Source organism: Biomphalaria glabrata, chromosome 1 (assembly GCF_947242115.1).
Source record: "Biomphalaria glabrata chromosome 1, xgBioGlab47.1, whole genome shotgun sequence".
Classification (NCBI taxonomy): domain Eukaryota; kingdom Metazoa; phylum Mollusca; class Gastropoda; family Planorbidae; genus Biomphalaria; species Biomphalaria glabrata.
In genome coordinates, this window is record NC_074711.1 from 4,178,710 (window position 1) to 4,196,948 (window position 18,239).

Genomic DNA, 18,239 nt, shown 5'->3' on the forward strand with positions numbered 1-18,239 from the left:
AGTCAAAAACAGCTGAAAACACATCTTTAAAAAAGACTCCCATATTGATGGCATTGTGACAGTGGCGTAGCTGTGGGGGAGGGGTCCAAATATGAACATCCCACTTTAGGAGGAAGGGCCAAATGAGTGTCCGATATTGGTTTTTTACATTAAATATTATGCCATTATCTCATAATGAGGACAAGCCCCCCCCCCCCACAATAAAAAAAATCCCTAGCTAGGCCACTGTATTGTGATAGAATTAAAAGAATCAGGTGTTTGGTTTATGACACTATTAAATGTTTACAAGTAACATATAACCATACAGACTTCCTGTGCTTTCTATATTACAGTGTAAAAGTTTAATCCTGTGTGATAGATTACAGAGTCAGGAAGAAATAGGGCGAAATGAATGCATCGGTCAATGACAATAATCATAAGTCCTGCAAACGTGAGATTAAATGCTAGTTCTAAAAAAAAGCTGAGTTACGTCCCCCTGATAGACATGGTAAAGAATAAAAGTTACCTCCCTTAAAAATCTCCACGAAATGAAGTTTATTCTAAGATTTATACATTCGAAATTCCATTCATGGTTTCCCTTTTAACAAAGAATCGTCGATTTGTATAAGATGACGTGTTTGTCCTAAAGTGCGGGTGTGCTTTAGTTTGTCTATATGTAAATACAGTACAGCATTTATTTAAAAAGGGGAGGAAATTCATAAAAAAAAACATTTCGTAAGGTTATTTTGACCTACGAGCAATCAATAAACATGTCAGCATTAACTTCCACAAAGACAGGAGTTGCTTATCATACATTAGAAGATGCACATTTATAAATGGTATTGTACATATTCAGGTACCGCCTTCACCTTCCACCACCTTCACCTATCCATTAGTCTGTTGAACAGTTGGGGCACCACATGAGATCTGTTTACCGTCTTTCTCCATGCCTCTCAGTCTTTTGCCTTGGATGGAATTTCTTTCAATGACAGGCCCGTCCATGTTGTCTTCCCATTACTTTCTCTGTCTGCCTCTTCTTTTTCCTGTTACTGTTTCCTGAAGGAAGATCTTAGCGAGTCCTGGGGACCTTGTGATATGGCCACTTACACTGTAGTTCAAACACACACACACTCACAGGAAAGTGTATACACAAATCATTATAAGCACAGACATAGAGAATTATTTGCTGTTAACAGCTTATCTGGGAAGTGGAGCGTACTCGAGGATATGAAAGGCGAAATTAAAATAAAAAACAACAACCAGATATTCCACGGAACAAAAAGAAAACTTCTGTATATTTGAACTTTGACCTAAATATTTATTTCTATCTATGGCCTCCTTCAGTCGCGAAGCGACTATGTATCATCTCATGGAAATGAGATGAATGGCTGGGCATTGGCTGTGGTCGGAACGATGTCGCCCACACATCAGTTCCTCCCTCCTAAGGAGCTGATGTATCCAAAGGAACGGCAGTGCCGATACAGTTTGGGATCAGCAGCGTCGCAGGTTCTCCCAGGTGTAACACTGTGTGCTGCAAACTGCCTTAGGGTCGCCAGCTCATGATTTTTCCTCAGGGTTGACTCCCGAAAGCTTTCCCATGATTGGGTATAGCTGCAAGGCAACAGAGGTTTGAATTCAGAATTTTCCTTCTCCTAGGTGGGTAGCCAGCCATGGCTAACGAGCTCCTCCTGCTCGAAGCTTACATTTATTTATATTAATTACAAACAAGAATTTTAGAAGTTTCGAATTTTTTTTGTTTTGTTTTCTTCAGAAAGATTAAAGTTTTGCGATTCAGTTTTGTCCAGTCTAAATCTAACTGCTGGCAATACAATAAGCAGACGACAGAATGCTCAATGACTTTTGTCTTATGAATAAAAAAAAAAAAAAACTCATTAAAACAAAATCGAATTTTCGCTTTATTCTGAGCTTGTGAACAGTCGAGACGGACACACACGCACACGCGCACACACACACACTCACACATGCGTATACATTAAATGAATCGATAATCCCACTTTTGTTTTGGAAAGCAAAATGTATGTATTTGTTGTTTGATCTTTTTTTTTTTTTTCATCCTTCATTCATCTCAACACGTTCAAAGATTTAATTTAGGTCACGTGACAAACCAGAACTTCAACTCTATGGTCACATCACACAGTCCTCAGGGTTCACAAAGATCTTCCTTCAGGGAACAGCACCAGGAAAAAAGAAGAAGAGGTAGACAGAGAAAGCGATGGGAAGACAACATTAACTCTTTCACTCCGTAATTATTTTCCACGTTCCTACGGAATTCTTCATTTTCTCACTAGTATTTGTTTACCCTGTTATGATTAAGCTTGTTATCATTCTTCTTCTTCTTCGTTCTCATTGTTCTGTTGGAGTGTTCAGATGACTAGACCAATACATGAGATGAACTGCGCAGTGCTTTCCAAATCAGGGAGCTCTCCATATAGTTTTCTTTCTATTGGGGTGTTTTGGGGCCAGTGTCTTATACGGGCCTCTTGGTAAAGAGAGCTGTTTTGGAGGACGTGGTCGGCATTCTCTGGTGACACTCCATATGGGCAGATTTCACTGGTTCCAATTTTGAGCTTCCGGTACATGTGTTGTCGCATTCTGTTGTGTCCGGTCCTGAGTCGAAAGATTAGACGTTGGTCTTGTCGGGATAGCTTATAGTAAGCGTCATCTTTCTTGTGATTTGGATGAGAGCTCGTCCATTTCTCATTTATTTTATTTACAATTAATTTCTTCAATTCTTCTGGATAGAGTGCAGAGTTTATTTGTGAGTTAGTTCTCCCACTCTTGGCGAGTGTGTCAGCCTTCTCATTTCCTTCTAGTTGTATATGAGCTGGTATCCATTTTTTGCTGTTGTTATTGAGCTTTGTAAGAATGAGTTGATATATCATATAAGCTTAGTAACAACAAAAACAAAATTGAATGAAGCCCTTTTTCCCTGTATTAGTCCGTACCTACAGCACATGACAAGTAATATGTAAAAAAAATTGAAATACCCATTTTAAGACCTGCATAGACCTGCATAGACCTACACAGACCTGCATAGATGATAGACCATAGACAGGACGATAGAGAAGATATTATCATTTGTAAAAAGATAGATTTGTATGACTTATACAGCAGTTATGAGCAGTATAAAAGTAAAAGTAGCCTATTTATAGTTTGTGATAGACCTACACAGAAATTTAATACATATTGTATCGTGAGTAAATTGGCCATTAGATTATTGCGCAATTATCGGGCCTGCATCTGACGTCAAAAGTTTATTACAGACCCCATTCATTAGTATATATATATAAAAAGACGCCTCTCTCTAATCAGCCTTACTCGACTCTTGATACTCTACGTATCTATTGATCTGAGTACTATCTTTTGTTTTCATGATCAAAATGGTGCCTTGGTTTAAAAATAGCTAATTCCCAAGGTGAAGGATGATCGCCTGGCGTCACAAGCCAGCGTTCTGGTCCGCGTGCTTAGTTTTAGCGTCTACAGTCGGAAACAGCCTCTAATTAGCCTATCAAGAGATGGAATCTCTCAACTGATTGGCTGAAAAGTCGGATCTCGGTACCAGTACTAATGACGTCACTTTGCCAATCAAAGACGACGAGAAAAAAAAAATGGCTACGTGAAAAACTCAACATTCAGCAGGAGTCCACTTTATAGGAAGATAAGTCGGCCAGAAGTCTTCAATTTGTATTCATTGAGACATCTAAAGTGACCGTTCTAAAGACTGTGTCGGACTCTTATGAGCCAATACCAATTTATATCAACCTAAATAGGTCATGAATGTTTCAGTAATAGTACTCCATACAAGAATCGTCACGTGATCCAAGAGACTTTAAAGATCAACAAAGAAACAAAATTCGGGGGGGGGGGGGGGTTCTACAGGCGAGCATTTGAAAAAAAACAACTTGTCAACTAAAAGTTGGTTCAATATTATTTCTATTATTTTATTATTATATAAATTTAAAAAAATCGATGCGACGAAGAGATGTTGATTATTTACAGCAGACTTCATACAAGGGTGAGTTTATCCATTGTTTATCCATTGTTTATCCAAGATGGCTTTTACCCATAAAACTTGACCTATATAGCATATCATGGAAATTGTATCTGCCAGTTTTGTTTTCATCCATTGAGCTCTGAGTTTATTCTTTAACTCGCTAGAAAACAAGGTTACAAAGACAGTTTGTGTGGAAACACAAACTGAAAATAGGCCCCTGAAGTGGTCCACCCAGGCAGGTAAAAAGGCAGGTTTCAATATTATCCGAATGAAATTCTATCAAAGACAAATGACAGAAAATAATGGAGAAAAAAAAAGGTTAACAGATCTCATGTGGTGCCCCAGCGGTCCAGCAGACAAAAGGATAGGTGAAAGTGAATGTGAAGTTAGATGTGAACCTGGCCTAACTGATGTCTTATAATGAATATCTAATTGATCTAATTTTTTTGTTTCTTATTCTTCAAGAATAAAAAATTTCCGTAAAAATATTTTTTTTTCTTTGGGTTAGGTGTTCTATAGCAGTGATGCCCAGCCTAATTCGACATGCGGGCCGTTTTAATTTCCGACACTCGTTTCGCGGGCCACAAAACCGAAAAGATACAAAACTGTAATGAAAAGGAACTAAAACGATTTGATTAGAAACCCATGGATCTAGGACTTACATTAATTAGTCAGATGTTTGAAGTTTGTCTTCTTTTCTACCCTTCGAAGAAAAAAAACTGACAAGACATACATCATTAAAAAAAAACAACAATTAATTGTTGGTGCTATTTTGTTTGATTTCGATATAAGGGGAATAAATTCTACTGAATGAGAGATGTGATATGGTTCCACAAGGTTGTTATTGCCGGAAGTGATTATGGATGTCAGCACTCCACTACCTATAAAATACTTCCTAATGGCATGCATCTCAAATAGTCTCCGACAACCAGTCCAACTCCTGGCCTTCACGTGTGGCTCTGATATTGAGTCCGGCGGAACTGTTCTCACTAACAGGAGAAGTAACTGGCGAGTAACTAGCGCCTTAACCAGTAAGCTTCGGGCAGGAGGGGCTCGTTAGCCATGGCTGGCTACCCACCTACGAGAAGGAAAACTCTGAATTCAAACCTCTGTTGCCTTGCAGCTATACCCAATCATGGGAAAGGCTTCGGGAGTCAACCCTGAGGAAAAATCAGGAGCTGGTGACCCTAAGGCAGTTTTGCAGCACCCAGTGCTACACTCTGGCAGAACATGCGACATCGCTGACCCCAAACTGTATCGGCACTGCCGTTCCTTTGGATACATCAGCTGCGTGGAGAGAGGGAACTGTTGTGTGGCCGACATCGTTCCGACCACAGCTAATGCCCAGGCATTCATCTCATTTCCATGAGAGATGATCCATATATATATATATATATATATATATATATATATATATATATATATATAGATAGATAGATAGATAGATAGATAGATAGATAGATAGATTGATTCCCCTTATTACGTTTTAACAGGTTTTTTCTCCTGCTCCCACTCTCGGGTCAAGTTAAAATTTTGCAAAATTATTCAGTCATTAACAATACACGAACCAATCCAAAAGTTAAAGAATTAGATAATCATTTATTACTAATTAATTAATTTTGTTTTATATTGCAGAAAGGGGGATAAACTGGCAGTTCTTAGCGGTTCTTCCCCTTAGATACGTTTTTTTTTAAAGTATTTTTTTTTCTATTGCTTGTTTGAATGTCAACTCTGCATGGAATGTCCTTACATTTTAAGACAGCCGAAAACTCTTGACTTAAAATCAAGAGTTCTAAAAACATGGACTACTTTTCACCTATTCCATTGAAAAGAAGACAGGAACTAATAAATCTACACTGTACATGGCTCAAAACAAAATCTTTGAAAAGACCACAATCTGCTCCATTTGAGATACGCTGGAGATGTCAAGTTCAAGGCGACGGAAATGTTTCCGGTCATTATCGTGAAAAGAAAAAAGCTTGAGGCTCAAAAAATACGAAACAAGAAAACACTTTTTTTTTCCCTATCATAAACCAAAGAGGTAATGTTCTGTAACAATTATTCAGGGGTTAGATTATTTTTTGTTCTATTATTGGTTTCGTTACAGACTGTTGTTCTAGTACATTGTAATTAGACGTTTAGATAAGGCATTCAATGGCTAGCATACTAAGGGAAACTGTGATGTTGGCAATGGCTTTAACTCTTTCTCTCCATAATTATTTACCACATTCTGGTGGAATCGACGCTGGTGTCGTCAGTTAGGAGAGAAAGAGTTAAAGATGTCAGTTGTTGAAGTAACATATGCATCAGGTGTGAGAGCTAGGTTTACAATTCCACTCCTGAGACTGTCAAAGTAAAGCCCATTAGAGTTGATCAACGAGTCCCTTAATGCTGGTCCCGAAGGTAGGGGCGCAGGGCTTGAAAACTTTAGATCTCTTGTGGAAAGGAATTTCCAAAAATAAAGTTGGGGACAGACTGGATGTAGCCTTCAGGTAGGGGTGCTGGGCTTCAAAACTTTAGATCTCTTGTCGAGAGGAATTTCCAAAAAATAAAGTTGGGGACAGACTGGAAGTAGCCCAGGGACAAGCGTGATTAGTGACCAGAAAATGGCAGAGAAAGATAGGGCAGAGAGTGAGAGAGTGAGAGAGAGAGAGAGAGAGAAAGAGAGAGAGAGAAAGAGAGTGAGAGAGAGAGAGAGAGGGAGGGAGAGAGAGAGAGAGAGAGAAAGAGAGTGAGAGAGTGAGAGAGTGAGAGAGATAGTGAGAGAGTGAGAGAGAGAGAGAGAGGGAGAGAGTGAGAGAGAGAGAGAGAGAAAGAGAGTGAGAGAGAGAGTGAGAGAGAGAGAGAGAGAGAGAGAGAAAGAGAGTGAGAGAGAGAGAGGGAGGGAGAGAGAGAGAGGGAGGGAGAGAGAGAGAGAGGGAGGGAGAGAGAGAGAGAGTGAGAGAGAGAGAGGGAGAGAGAGAGAGAGGGAGAGAGAGGACACACATGTGAAATAACAGTGACAGCGTGATGACAGGGTAGATAGAGGCAGACACGAGGCAGACCATCAAAGAGGCTTTACAGACCATAATCCTTTCTGCCTCTTCCTTGCTGGCTGTGGCGTGGTATGAAAGCACCTCCAAGGCGACGCTCTGCTTGGCCATCAGCTGGCAGGCGTTCTCATACATCTGACAGTTGTGTATACCCAGCCCAGTGAAGATAGAAAAAGCCTGGAACAGGGACGAAAGTTCAGTGAGTGGTCAAGTAGTGATACAACATCTTACGAGTTAGTGAGTGGTCAAGTAGTGAAACAACATCTTACTACGAATTAGTGAGTGGTCAAGTAGTGATACAACATCTTACGAGTTAGTGAGTGGTCAAGTAGTGATACAACATCTTACGAGTTAGTGAGTGGTCAAGTAGTGATACAACATCTCACGTGTTAGTGAGTGGTTAAGTAGTGATACAACATCTTACGAGTTAGTGAGTGGTCAAGTAGTAATACAACATCTTACGAGTTAGTGAGTGGTCAAGTAGTGATACAACATCTTACGAGTTAGTGAGTGGTCAAGTAGTGATACAACAACTTACGAGTTAGTGAGTGGTCAAGTAGTGATACAACAACTTACGAGTTAGTGAGTGGTCAAGTAGTGAAACAACATCTTACTACGAGTTGGTGAGTGGTCAAGTAGTGAAACAACATCTTACGAGTTAGTGAGTGGTCAAGTAGTGATACAACATCTTACTACGAGTTAGTGAGTGGTCAAGTAGTGACACAACATCTTACAAGTTAGTGAGTGGTTAAGTAGTGATACAACATCTTACTACGAGTTAGGGAGTGGTCAAGTAGTGATACAACATCTTACTACGAGTTAGTGAGTGGTCAAGTAGTGATACAAAATCTTACGAGTTAGTGAGTGGTCAAGTAGTGAAACAACATCTTACGAGTTAGTGAGTGGTCAAGTAGTGAAACAACAACTTACGAGTTAGTGAGTGGTCAAGTAGTGATACAACATCTTACTACGAGTTAGTGAGTGGTCAAGTAGTGATACAACATCTTACGAGTTAGTGAGTGGTCAAGTAGTGAAACAACATCTTACGAGTTATTGAGTGGTCAAGTAGTGACACAACATCTTACTACGAGTTAGTGAGTGGTCAAGTAGTGATACCACATCTTACTACGAGTTAGTGAGTGGTCAAGTAGTGATACCACATCTTACTACGAGTTAGTGAGTGGTCAAGTAGTGATACAACATCTTACGAGTTAGTGAGTGGTCAAGTAGTGAAACAACATCTTACGAGTTAGTGAGTGGTCAAGTAGTGAAACCACATCTTACTAGGAGTTAGTGAGTGGTCAAGTAGTGATACAACATCTTACTACGAGTTAGTCAAGTAGTGAAACAACATCTTAGTACAAGTTAGTACAAGTAGTGATACAACATCTTACGAGTTAGTGAAGTTGTCCTGCGAGTTGTTTTTCGTTGGTGTTTTTCTTTAAGGCTCTGTTTGTTCATTGTTAATGTGTAATGTTAATGTTATGTGTTCTTGTTGGATGTTATTGTTATGTGTTTCTGTTGGATGTTTTATTACTGTAGCAGAAGTTAGTCTAGCAATATATTAATTCAGACGATAAATCAAAGACTTAACTTACTTTGCTATTGTATCTCATATGTTATGAGTAACTACTAACTACATATGCGCTTAAGGAAGAACCGTGGTCAGATAGAAACTAAAAAAAAAAAAAAAAAAAAAAAAAAAAACTTATTGCCTAGGCGACAGAAGAGTTACGTCACACCTGTTATTTTTTTGTTTCTTGTCGAGATAAACTAAAATCTAAATGTCTTTTTAAAATGACAATTCTGCGATTGTAGCGGTAAAGAATTCTCCTTCAAAAAGCAAACCTGCCCAACCCCACTTTTCTACAATTCACTGACAGGTTTGTTTTTTTTAATTTTTTTTTTGGTTGGACGCACATAAAGAAAAAAATATCAAAATGTAACAGCTAATATTTTCTGTATTAAACAGGGAAATGGGAAAAAAAATCTATAATTCAGCACATTTTTACCATCAAATAAAATAATAGCTTTATGGTTGCTAGGGAAACAACAGAAGAAAAAAAAGCAGAATGCACATTTAATCATATTTTTAAAAGTTACATTTTTCTTTCTTTCTTTTTTTTTTAAGTTGGAATGTTTGTTACTGTATAAAGTGTGAGTGTGTTTGTATTTTGTTGTGTGAGTGTGTCTGACGTGGAATTGAATTCAAACACATTCACGTCTGCTGAAGATCACGCACCATTATGTTATTGACAGCGTGCGTCACCAAGACCAGTGGTTCTCAAAGTTTGATGGGAGCCATGCATGGGGACTATTGGAGTATGTCAAACATGTAGCAGACAGCAGTTTAAAAAACTTGCAAAACAGTAACGACTATAAAGGTTTGAGATTTTAGTCAAAGACATAATTTTATATGCTCGTGAATTCTTAATTGGAGAAAGTGAATTGTGCAAGTAGTCTAATTAAGAGAAGGTGAATCGTGTAGGGAGTTTAACTAAAAGTAAGTGAATTGCGTAGGCAGTTTAATTTAGAGAAAGTGAATTGTGTAGCAAGTCTAATACGGAGAAAGTGAATTGTGCAGGCAGTCTAATTTAGAGAAAGTGAATTGTGTAGCAAGTCTAATATGGAGAAAGTGAGTTGTGTAGGCAGTTTAATTTAAAGAAAGTGAATTGTGTTGGCAGTTTAATTTAGAGAAAGTGAATTGTGTAGGCAATTTAATTAAGAGAAAGTGAATTGTGAAGGCAATTTAATTTAGAGAAAGTGAATTGTGTAGGCAGTTTAATTTAGAGAAAGTGAATTGTGTAGGCAGTTTAATTTAGAGAAAGTGAATATTTTAGTAAGTCTAATTTTGAGAAACTGATTGTGTAGGAAGTCTAAATAGGAGAAAGTGAATCGTTTAAGAAGTAATAATTGGAGAAAGTGAATTGTGTAAGCAGTGTATTATGGATAAAGTGTAAAGCAAAGAGAAAAAAATCGTTTCTTTGTCACTGACCTCTATAATGTGTTCATCGTTCTCATCAAACGGCTGCCCATTCACCTTGTTGATGAGTTGGGTGACGCCTATGATGGTCCGATCACTGTTGTGAATGGGCATACACAGAACACTTTTGGCACTGAACCCGTTGTCTTCTGGGACCTGAGTTGGTTGAGAGGCAGGACATATATTAGCTAAAAAACTTTTTTTTTGTTACAAAGCTTATATCAACTTTGTCTGTCTGTCTGTCTGTCTGGTACACATTTAGGCTATCATCGTTATTACTATTAACATACAAGTAGTGGGTTTTATGTTTCAGTATGATATAGGCAAGGGCGAAAAATCGTAATGTGGAGAAATGATGAACAAATATAGAGTATAACAAGAAAAGCATAAAAATACTTTGAAAAAACAAAACAAAACAAAGCGTATACGAAGTGTATTTGTATCAATTAGTTTGGATCTGCCATGTACATTTGTAATAGATCTAGATTCTAGACCAAAAACAATAAATATGTGCTGTTAGAAATATTTTTACCAATTGTTTTTGTTTAGCGCTATTTCATGCTTTTAGCTTTCTCAATATAATCCTATCACTTATCTGGACCAGTTGGGACAATGGGGGATGGGGCGCGGAAAAGAAAGAAAGGGATATCTGTGTGAATTTTACAATAATCCCTTTTTAAAAGCATTTATATAAAACAAAAGGGGGGGGGGACTACCTGAATTCGAACTCATAGCTCACGCCACCACCAGCCGACATACTAACCACTCTGCTAGCGAGGTGATTATGAATATAGAAAAGTGTACACTTATCTATTGTTTGTTTCAAACTTAATTTAAAGCGGCGACATATAAAGGGGACTACTTCAGCTTATGCCCCCACTTCAGTCTAGTATTATTTATTTCCCTTGTTCGAGATACCAAACAAAATAATTAATTACCAATAGTTAATACATTATTTTTTTTAAAATGTATTCTCGTGTTGTCAGGTAAAAGAAATAATTGTGCAAAATTTCAGCTTGATCCCAGATTGGGTGTCGGAGAAATAACGTGTGCAAACTTTTTACCAGACAGACAGACAGTCAATGTGAGTTGATATAAACTTTGTAAACATGAATATCGTGTCAGATGAGATTGGTTTTATTTGAAAAGGTATGAAAGTGAATCTCATATTGTACAATATCCTGGTCAGTCAGAACTTATTGTTAGAAGAGAATGAAGCTACTTGAGCCTAAACGTACGTGGTGGCCTACGAATCCTCCGTATCTTGTGAGGTCTTCGATATTCAATGTCTGAAATATAGAACGTAGTCAAGATCAATGTGTAGTACTAACAAGATACATACGTAGTACTAACAAGGTCAAAGTAGTTTTATTTGAAATAAAAACAAAAAATTCTTGGTTCACTGGAGCATTTTTATCCGTGAAGATTATCTCCCTTTTCATACATCTTTTTCCTTACTCTCTCTCTCACTCGCTCTCTCTCTCTCTCACTCGCTCTCTCTAAATATTGTCATCTCCTCTTATCTTATCTTATAAAATACAGACGTTACTTCAAAAAAGGAGATGATCACGTCCGACGCGTCATGCATCTAGACATGCATATTAACCAATGACTTAAATTCAGCCAAGTCACTGGTTTTCCTGGCTAGCTCAGGCAACCCATTCCATGCTCTAATAGCACTAGGGAAGAAGGAGTATTTGTACAAATTTGTCCTAGCATATGGGACGAGCAGTGGATCTGTATCTTTGTGTCTTTCAGAGTATTTTATTAAATTTTGTTTTTGTATTTGAAGATTATGGTTCAGTGTTTTATGAATAATTACTAGTTTACTTTTTCTTTGTCAGACACGTTCTTTTTTACTCTCTTTCTCTCTCATTTTTTTTCTTTATTTTTTCTCTGCTTTCTTCTATTCCTCACTACTTCCTTCATCCATTTTTTTTAAAGTAATAATAATTATTAAAATAATAATAATAATTGTTAATTGTCTATAAAGCATTTTTTTTTCCAAATATGAATGTAGTATTTTGAAGATTTGTAAAATAATAATAATAATAATAATTCCATAAGAATAAAAAAAAACATAAAATTTCCCTCACAAGTTAGGTCGCTTTGACCAAAACTGACGATTTATTATATTTTTTTGAGGAAATCAACAAAATAAGATTACTACTGGCGGGAAAAGATTCTAAAAAATATTTAAGCGACATCGAAAACTTTTTTTTTTACTACACAAATGGAAATAGTTTTAATCTTCAGCAATAAAAATAGTATTTAAAAATGTATGCATCAGATTTAAAAATAAAAAAAGGAAGTTGCAAAAACGAAAAAGAAGACCGCCCTGAAAACAATGTAAATTATCTACTTCTGCTGTTGTATCGTCTGTTACTCATTATTCCCGCCAACTGATAAATGCCAGTTTGGCATTCAGTTAGTGACACAACACAGAGAACCATGGGACCTACCCTAAAAAAGCTTCTGTGATCTACAGCTAAGTTTTAAGACTAGTAACTTCAATGAGCGGTGCTATTAACATAAACTCTTTCAACCAGAAGTTAACACATTTTATCATTTGAAGTTCTAAAAAAAATGTCTATGCAAGTGATTTGTACACGGAATAATCCCAGGCGAATCACTGTATATTTACAGTTCATATTTACTGGTATTTTGAAGGAGCTCCAATATTATGAATCTAATGACCTGGTATTTCGAGCCCAGTGATTTGTCCTAGCATATGGAACAAGAGTTATGTGTCTTTATCTTTGTGTCTCTGAGTATTTTATTAAATTTTGTTTTTGTATTTAAAGATTTATGGTTCAATGTTCTATATATAATATTGCTGCTTTACTTTTGAGTCTTCTATGCAGAAGGCTTTCTAAATTTAGTGATTGTACTAAAGATGTAACTCTAGTCAAAAGTGAATATTCGTTTGTTATGAATATGTTTTGTGTCTGGTCCAGCTTCTTAATGTTTTCTTGAGTTGAGGGTCCCTTTAATAATACATACACAACATAGGGTAGTAAAACAAAATAGTAATAAAAACGCTATAAGCCGTAAGGGAGCATTCTGAGTAGAGTTATGTGTGCTCCAGATCAAGAAACAGAACAGGTAATTTTCCAAGGATCTCTAAAAACAACCATAATCATCATAAAAAGCATACTTTTAAAACGAGCTCTTGCCCAAAGAATTCAGTGTAATTCACGTTATATTCATATAGAAATCACCAAATTAAAGATGTTGCATACAATTACTTAAATAAGCTTTGATCAATTATATTTTAACCTGTAATGACGATTTCTTCGTAATCTCGATTTAAAGGAGAATTTCTAATCTGATGGAAAGTAATTTTCAAAGTCCTTTTTCATGTACAAATGTTTGTTTGAAAGTTACGTTACTTTCCTTGTATGTCATTAATTATGGTTTCATGTTGTCACATTGGTATAAGTACATGTCATATTCCTTTACCTCATGATTGAAACTTCAATTTGATGAAATATTACATTTTGTGTAGTCAATACCAGTATTTGGGTGTCTAGTGTTTATAGAGATCACAGCTTTGCTTCGATTTACTTTCACCTAGTTTATAACTATGGATTTGTGTTCTGACATTACTTTACATAAATTATAGTTTACTTAAAGAATGCAAAGTTGGAAATTCTGATCTGATGTAAAATACTAAAAAAAAATATTTAAAAAAAAATAAAAAAATCCAGTGTGTTCCTGTTTTCTAAATGATTGATTGCTTTTACTTTTACAGAACTTATACAAAACAAAAGAAACCAGAAAAAAGAAAAACAAAATTACTTTGTTGTCCATCTTTTCAGGAACTTTTTTGTTTATACTTGTTTTACCATGCACATGAGTTCACAGACTTTGAATGTGCGATGTGTCCCATAGAACAAAAGGCTACAAGGAAACGATGTACGCACGCTAGTATTGGTCCATTTTAGGAAATCATCGATAGAGCCTACTAGTCTATAAATACGTATTTTCTTAACGCTTTGACTGGCGGTTACTTCCTTTGGTTGAAAACAGATTTTTATTTATATTCAAATCATTTTTATTTCATTTATATACTTGGGTCCAGTGGCAAGGCGAAGGTCTTTAATTTATTTTTTGGTATGGTTTCATAGATGTGCAACTTTTTTTTTTTTCAATCAAAATTTCTGATTTTGTTTACCTTCGAATAAAACAACAACCAAATTAAAAAAAAAATACTTTTATCTGTTTAGGTTTGAATTTGATAGCACAACGTTTAATTAAAAGAAAATATGAGAAACTATGAATGTAACCATACGATTAGTTCACATTAAGCTTGCCACACCTATGCTATGGTAAGGTGAATTACTTTTAAATATTTCCAAGCTAATAAATCTACAATCCCTCGCCCCACAACCAAAAAAAAAAAATTGTTCAGATAGTGAAATCCGGCGAGTATTTATAGGGCTGTTACTTAATACCCCAAGCAGAGACTGCGATTCCGCTGACCCCAAAATGTATCGGCACTAGCCACTCCTTTGGATACACCAGCTGCGTGGAGAGGGGGGGGGGACTGGTGTGTGGGCGCCATCGCTTCTACCTCTGCTAATGCCCAGGCACCCATCTCATTTCCTTTGAGATGATCCATAGTCGCTTCGCTACTGAATGAGGAGGCCATCACTGAATACAAGCATAATACACTCAACTTTTTACAATATACAGTGTTATACACTCAACAAGAATGTTCAAACAAAAATTAAAAACCATTTTTAAACACAATGGAAAACGGTGAAATAAGACATCTTTTAAACGTTACCTCTGCAGCCACTAGTGTTATTTTGGCAATAAAGGCAGCTTTAGAATTCTGGAACTCTGCTGGCGTGAGGACCTTCATCTTCCCAGCATACAACTCAAAGGCTTGGGAGAAATGAACATCCTGGCAAAGAGAACATTAAATATTTTGAACTAAAGATTTGTAAAAATAACTTACAAAGTGGCCAGTTCAAAATAAGACAACCAAGCGCTATTACAATGATAGTAAAATAATGATTGTGAAATTTAGGTTCTGTTGTCCTTTGAGTTTTTAAATATTATATTATTTTTTTAATTTCTTGTCTTATTTTTCTTACTTTTTCTTATTATATTATAGACATTTAAAGTCCGCATCACAAACGAATAGATTAGAGACAGGGTTACTAGAGCGATTGGATCGATGACCTGCTTACTAGTGTAAAAAAAAAAAAAAGAAAAGGAAACTAAATCTCTATGGCCTTATTACAAGGTCTTCGGGGCTTGCAAGGATTTTCCTTCAAAGAACAGTACCAGGCAAAAGAAGAAAAAGAGGCAGACAGGGAAAGCGATCGGAAGACAACATATAAGAATGCCATTGAAAGAGGTTTTATCCAAGGCAAAAGACCGAGAGGAATGGAGAAAGATGGTTGACAAATCTTGTGTGTTGCCCCAACAGACTATGGGATAGAAAAAAGTGAAGGCTATAGCGCTCCTATAACAGGATAAGAGTATTCTGAGCCACTGACTTGGCCATGTTGGGGAAAAGCATTATAAGATAAGCTAGAAGATTTCCGTAAATTTCTATATTAAACAAAATTAATTAATTAGGAATAATGGATAAACGAATTGGTTAATTTTTAGATTCGATTTATGTGTTGTCATCGACAATAAATAATTGTGCAAAGTTTCAACTTGATCCGAGAATAGGAAGTGGGAGAAATAACGTGTAGAATATTTTGACCCGACAGACAGACCAGACTGACAGACAGACTTTATAGAAGCGATGTAAAATGAAAAGCCGGGCAAGCTAATGTAAATCTTCAGAATATATGCCAATATACATGTCAGGCAAGGGACGCAAATCTGAACTAATTTTAAAAATAGAGAAAACTTCAGCGAGGAATTTCTAATCTAGGTCAAACCCAGAAAAAACATTGCAAGCACTAGATCTATGTTTATTCTCTGTTTTGTTATAGATGTGTTTTAAGCCGTAAGCAGTGGTTGTTAGATCCACAACGGTGAGACGCTGCCGCAAAGTAAAAAAACAAAATAAAGTTCCTCTTTTCTATGAGGCAGATAATGTTAAGGTCATCTGTTACTTTGACCAACAGATAACGAGCAGGGTGTCATGTGACCAACACAACGTCCAACCGCCTTTACTTTCCCCATTAGGGTTGGGTGGAACAGAGGCGCCCTAAAAATCCCAAAGTTAAAAATTCCAGGTCTTCACCGAGATTCGAACCTAGGATTCAGGTTCGTAAGCCAAGCGCCTAACCACTCACTCGCTCACTCGGAGCAAAGTGCTTAAAATAATAGGCAGGTTAAACATTGAACAAGTGTGCCCGTCATATATGATTTAAAGACCAACTGTCTCATCAAATGAAGCTTAAAACACTTAGTGTTCCTCAACTATTGACTCAACTATTGACTCATCTATTGACTCAACTATTGACTCAACTATTGACTCTACTATATTGACTCTACTATATTGACTCTACTATTGACTCTACTATATTGACTCTACTATATTGACTCAACTATTGACTCTACTATATTGACTCTACTATATTGACTCAACTATTGACTCAACTATTGACTCAACTATTGACTCAACTATTGACTCATCTATTGACTCTACTATTGACTCAACTATCGACTCTACTATATTGACTCTACTATATTGACTCAACTATTGACTCTACTATTGACTCAACTATTGACTCAACTATTGACTCTACTATATTGACTCTACTATATTGACTCTACTATTGACTCTACTATATTGACTCTACTATATTGACTCAACTATTGACTCTACTATATTGACTCTACTATATTGACTCAACTATTGACTCATCTATTGACTCTACTATATTGACTCTACTATATTGACTCAACTATTGACTCATCTATTGACTAATCTTCTTTTTTGAAGTAACGTTTGTATTTTATAAGATAAGAAGATAAGAGGTAAGTGGATTGATAGCAATTAAAAAAAAAGGCCAACATGTTTGCCACGAGCTATTCAAGACAAGTGCTTATAAAAATAGAAAGATTTATAGTCTATTGTTAGCTTAACAATTTAAGCGAACGACCTAATTATTTATACATGGCTTATTTCCCCTTAGCTCAGTACATTTTCTATATAAAAAAAAATGAAACAATTACGACTGATTGATAAATTAATAGTTAATTTATTTTTATTTATTCATGTGTTGTCATCGATAATGAACAACTGTGCAAAGTTTCAACTTGATTCTTCGACGGGAAGTAGGAGAATTAATTTATAAAAGATTTACCCCAGACAGACATACAAACTATGTGGAAAAAAAAAGCTTTGTAGAACAAAACTGAATTTCTATGCATATTTTGTTGACAAATCTGAATTTCTACGCATATTTTGTTGACAAATCTGAATTTCTACGCATATTTTGTTGATAAATCTGGAATTCTATGCATATTTTGTTGATAAATCTGCAATTCTATGCATATTTATTCACAAATCTCTTTATTTTACAATACGTTTTTGTGTGTGTCTGATATTGCTTTGCTCTTAATATCTGTTGCCTGAGTTGAAGTCTTCTTTCATGTTTCTTTGAATCTACCTTGCGCTTTGAACTGCCACTTGAAATGTGATTTGCAAAATTTAGTTTTGCATAGCGTTAAATGGATAACTGTAATACCTTCTGAACATTCACTTTTACTGTTGAGTACTACAGTTTAATTTGTTAAAGATCTACAACTGCAGTCTTTACAGCTTGTTTGGTACTGGTAAAATGTTGTGTTTTGAAACTCTGACATAAGCCAAGCTGAAAGTACGCGTTGATTAAAAAAAAGGCCTCAATTTTCAGTGAGACATCGACAAAAAAATAACGTACACAGAGACAAAATAATTAGTACACAGCGCAGAGCTACTAATAAGTGGCAAAGAGCTTTTGTGGATGGTAGCTGTCCAAAAGGCAGCCATCTTGATTGCCTCATTAATCATTTCCTCTGACCCCTTTTTTTCCCCCCCCCAAATCCGGTCGCACTGACGTATATAAGACAACTCAACAGTTTATTAGAGTGCTGCCGTCTTGTTATAAGCTAAATACATTTCTGAACTGCTTGACAATGCCTGTCTTTTTCTCGGAAGTATTTTTAGAAAAAAAAAAAAATGAATCAATAATTTAAGGAAGCCAAGCTGGCAAGCTTTTGTCTATTACCGTAATCTAAAAAGAAAACGAAGAAAAAAGATGCCCAT

At 36.2% G+C, this 18,239-nt stretch overlaps 1 protein-coding gene across 9 annotated transcripts in view; it reads right to left on the bottom strand.

Annotated features, from left to right (window-relative positions):
* LOC106079854 (cGMP-specific 3',5'-cyclic phosphodiesterase-like) overlaps positions 1-18,239 on the bottom strand; it is a 133,514-nt gene that overhangs the window by 21,200 nt on the left and 94,075 nt on the right. For all 9 annotated transcript variants that reach the window (XM_056013258.1, XM_056013134.1, XM_056013316.1 and 6 more), the window contains 4 exons: positions 14,802-14,921; positions 11,248-11,298; positions 10,022-10,165; positions 7,060-7,203 (listed from right to left, as the gene is read on the bottom strand). In XM_056013258.1, the coding sequence (XP_055869233.1) occupies positions 7,060-7,203; positions 10,022-10,165; positions 11,248-11,298; positions 14,802-14,921 (459 nt within the window). The remainder of the gene's footprint in view (positions 1-7,059; positions 7,204-10,021; positions 10,166-11,247; positions 11,299-14,801; positions 14,922-18,239) is intronic.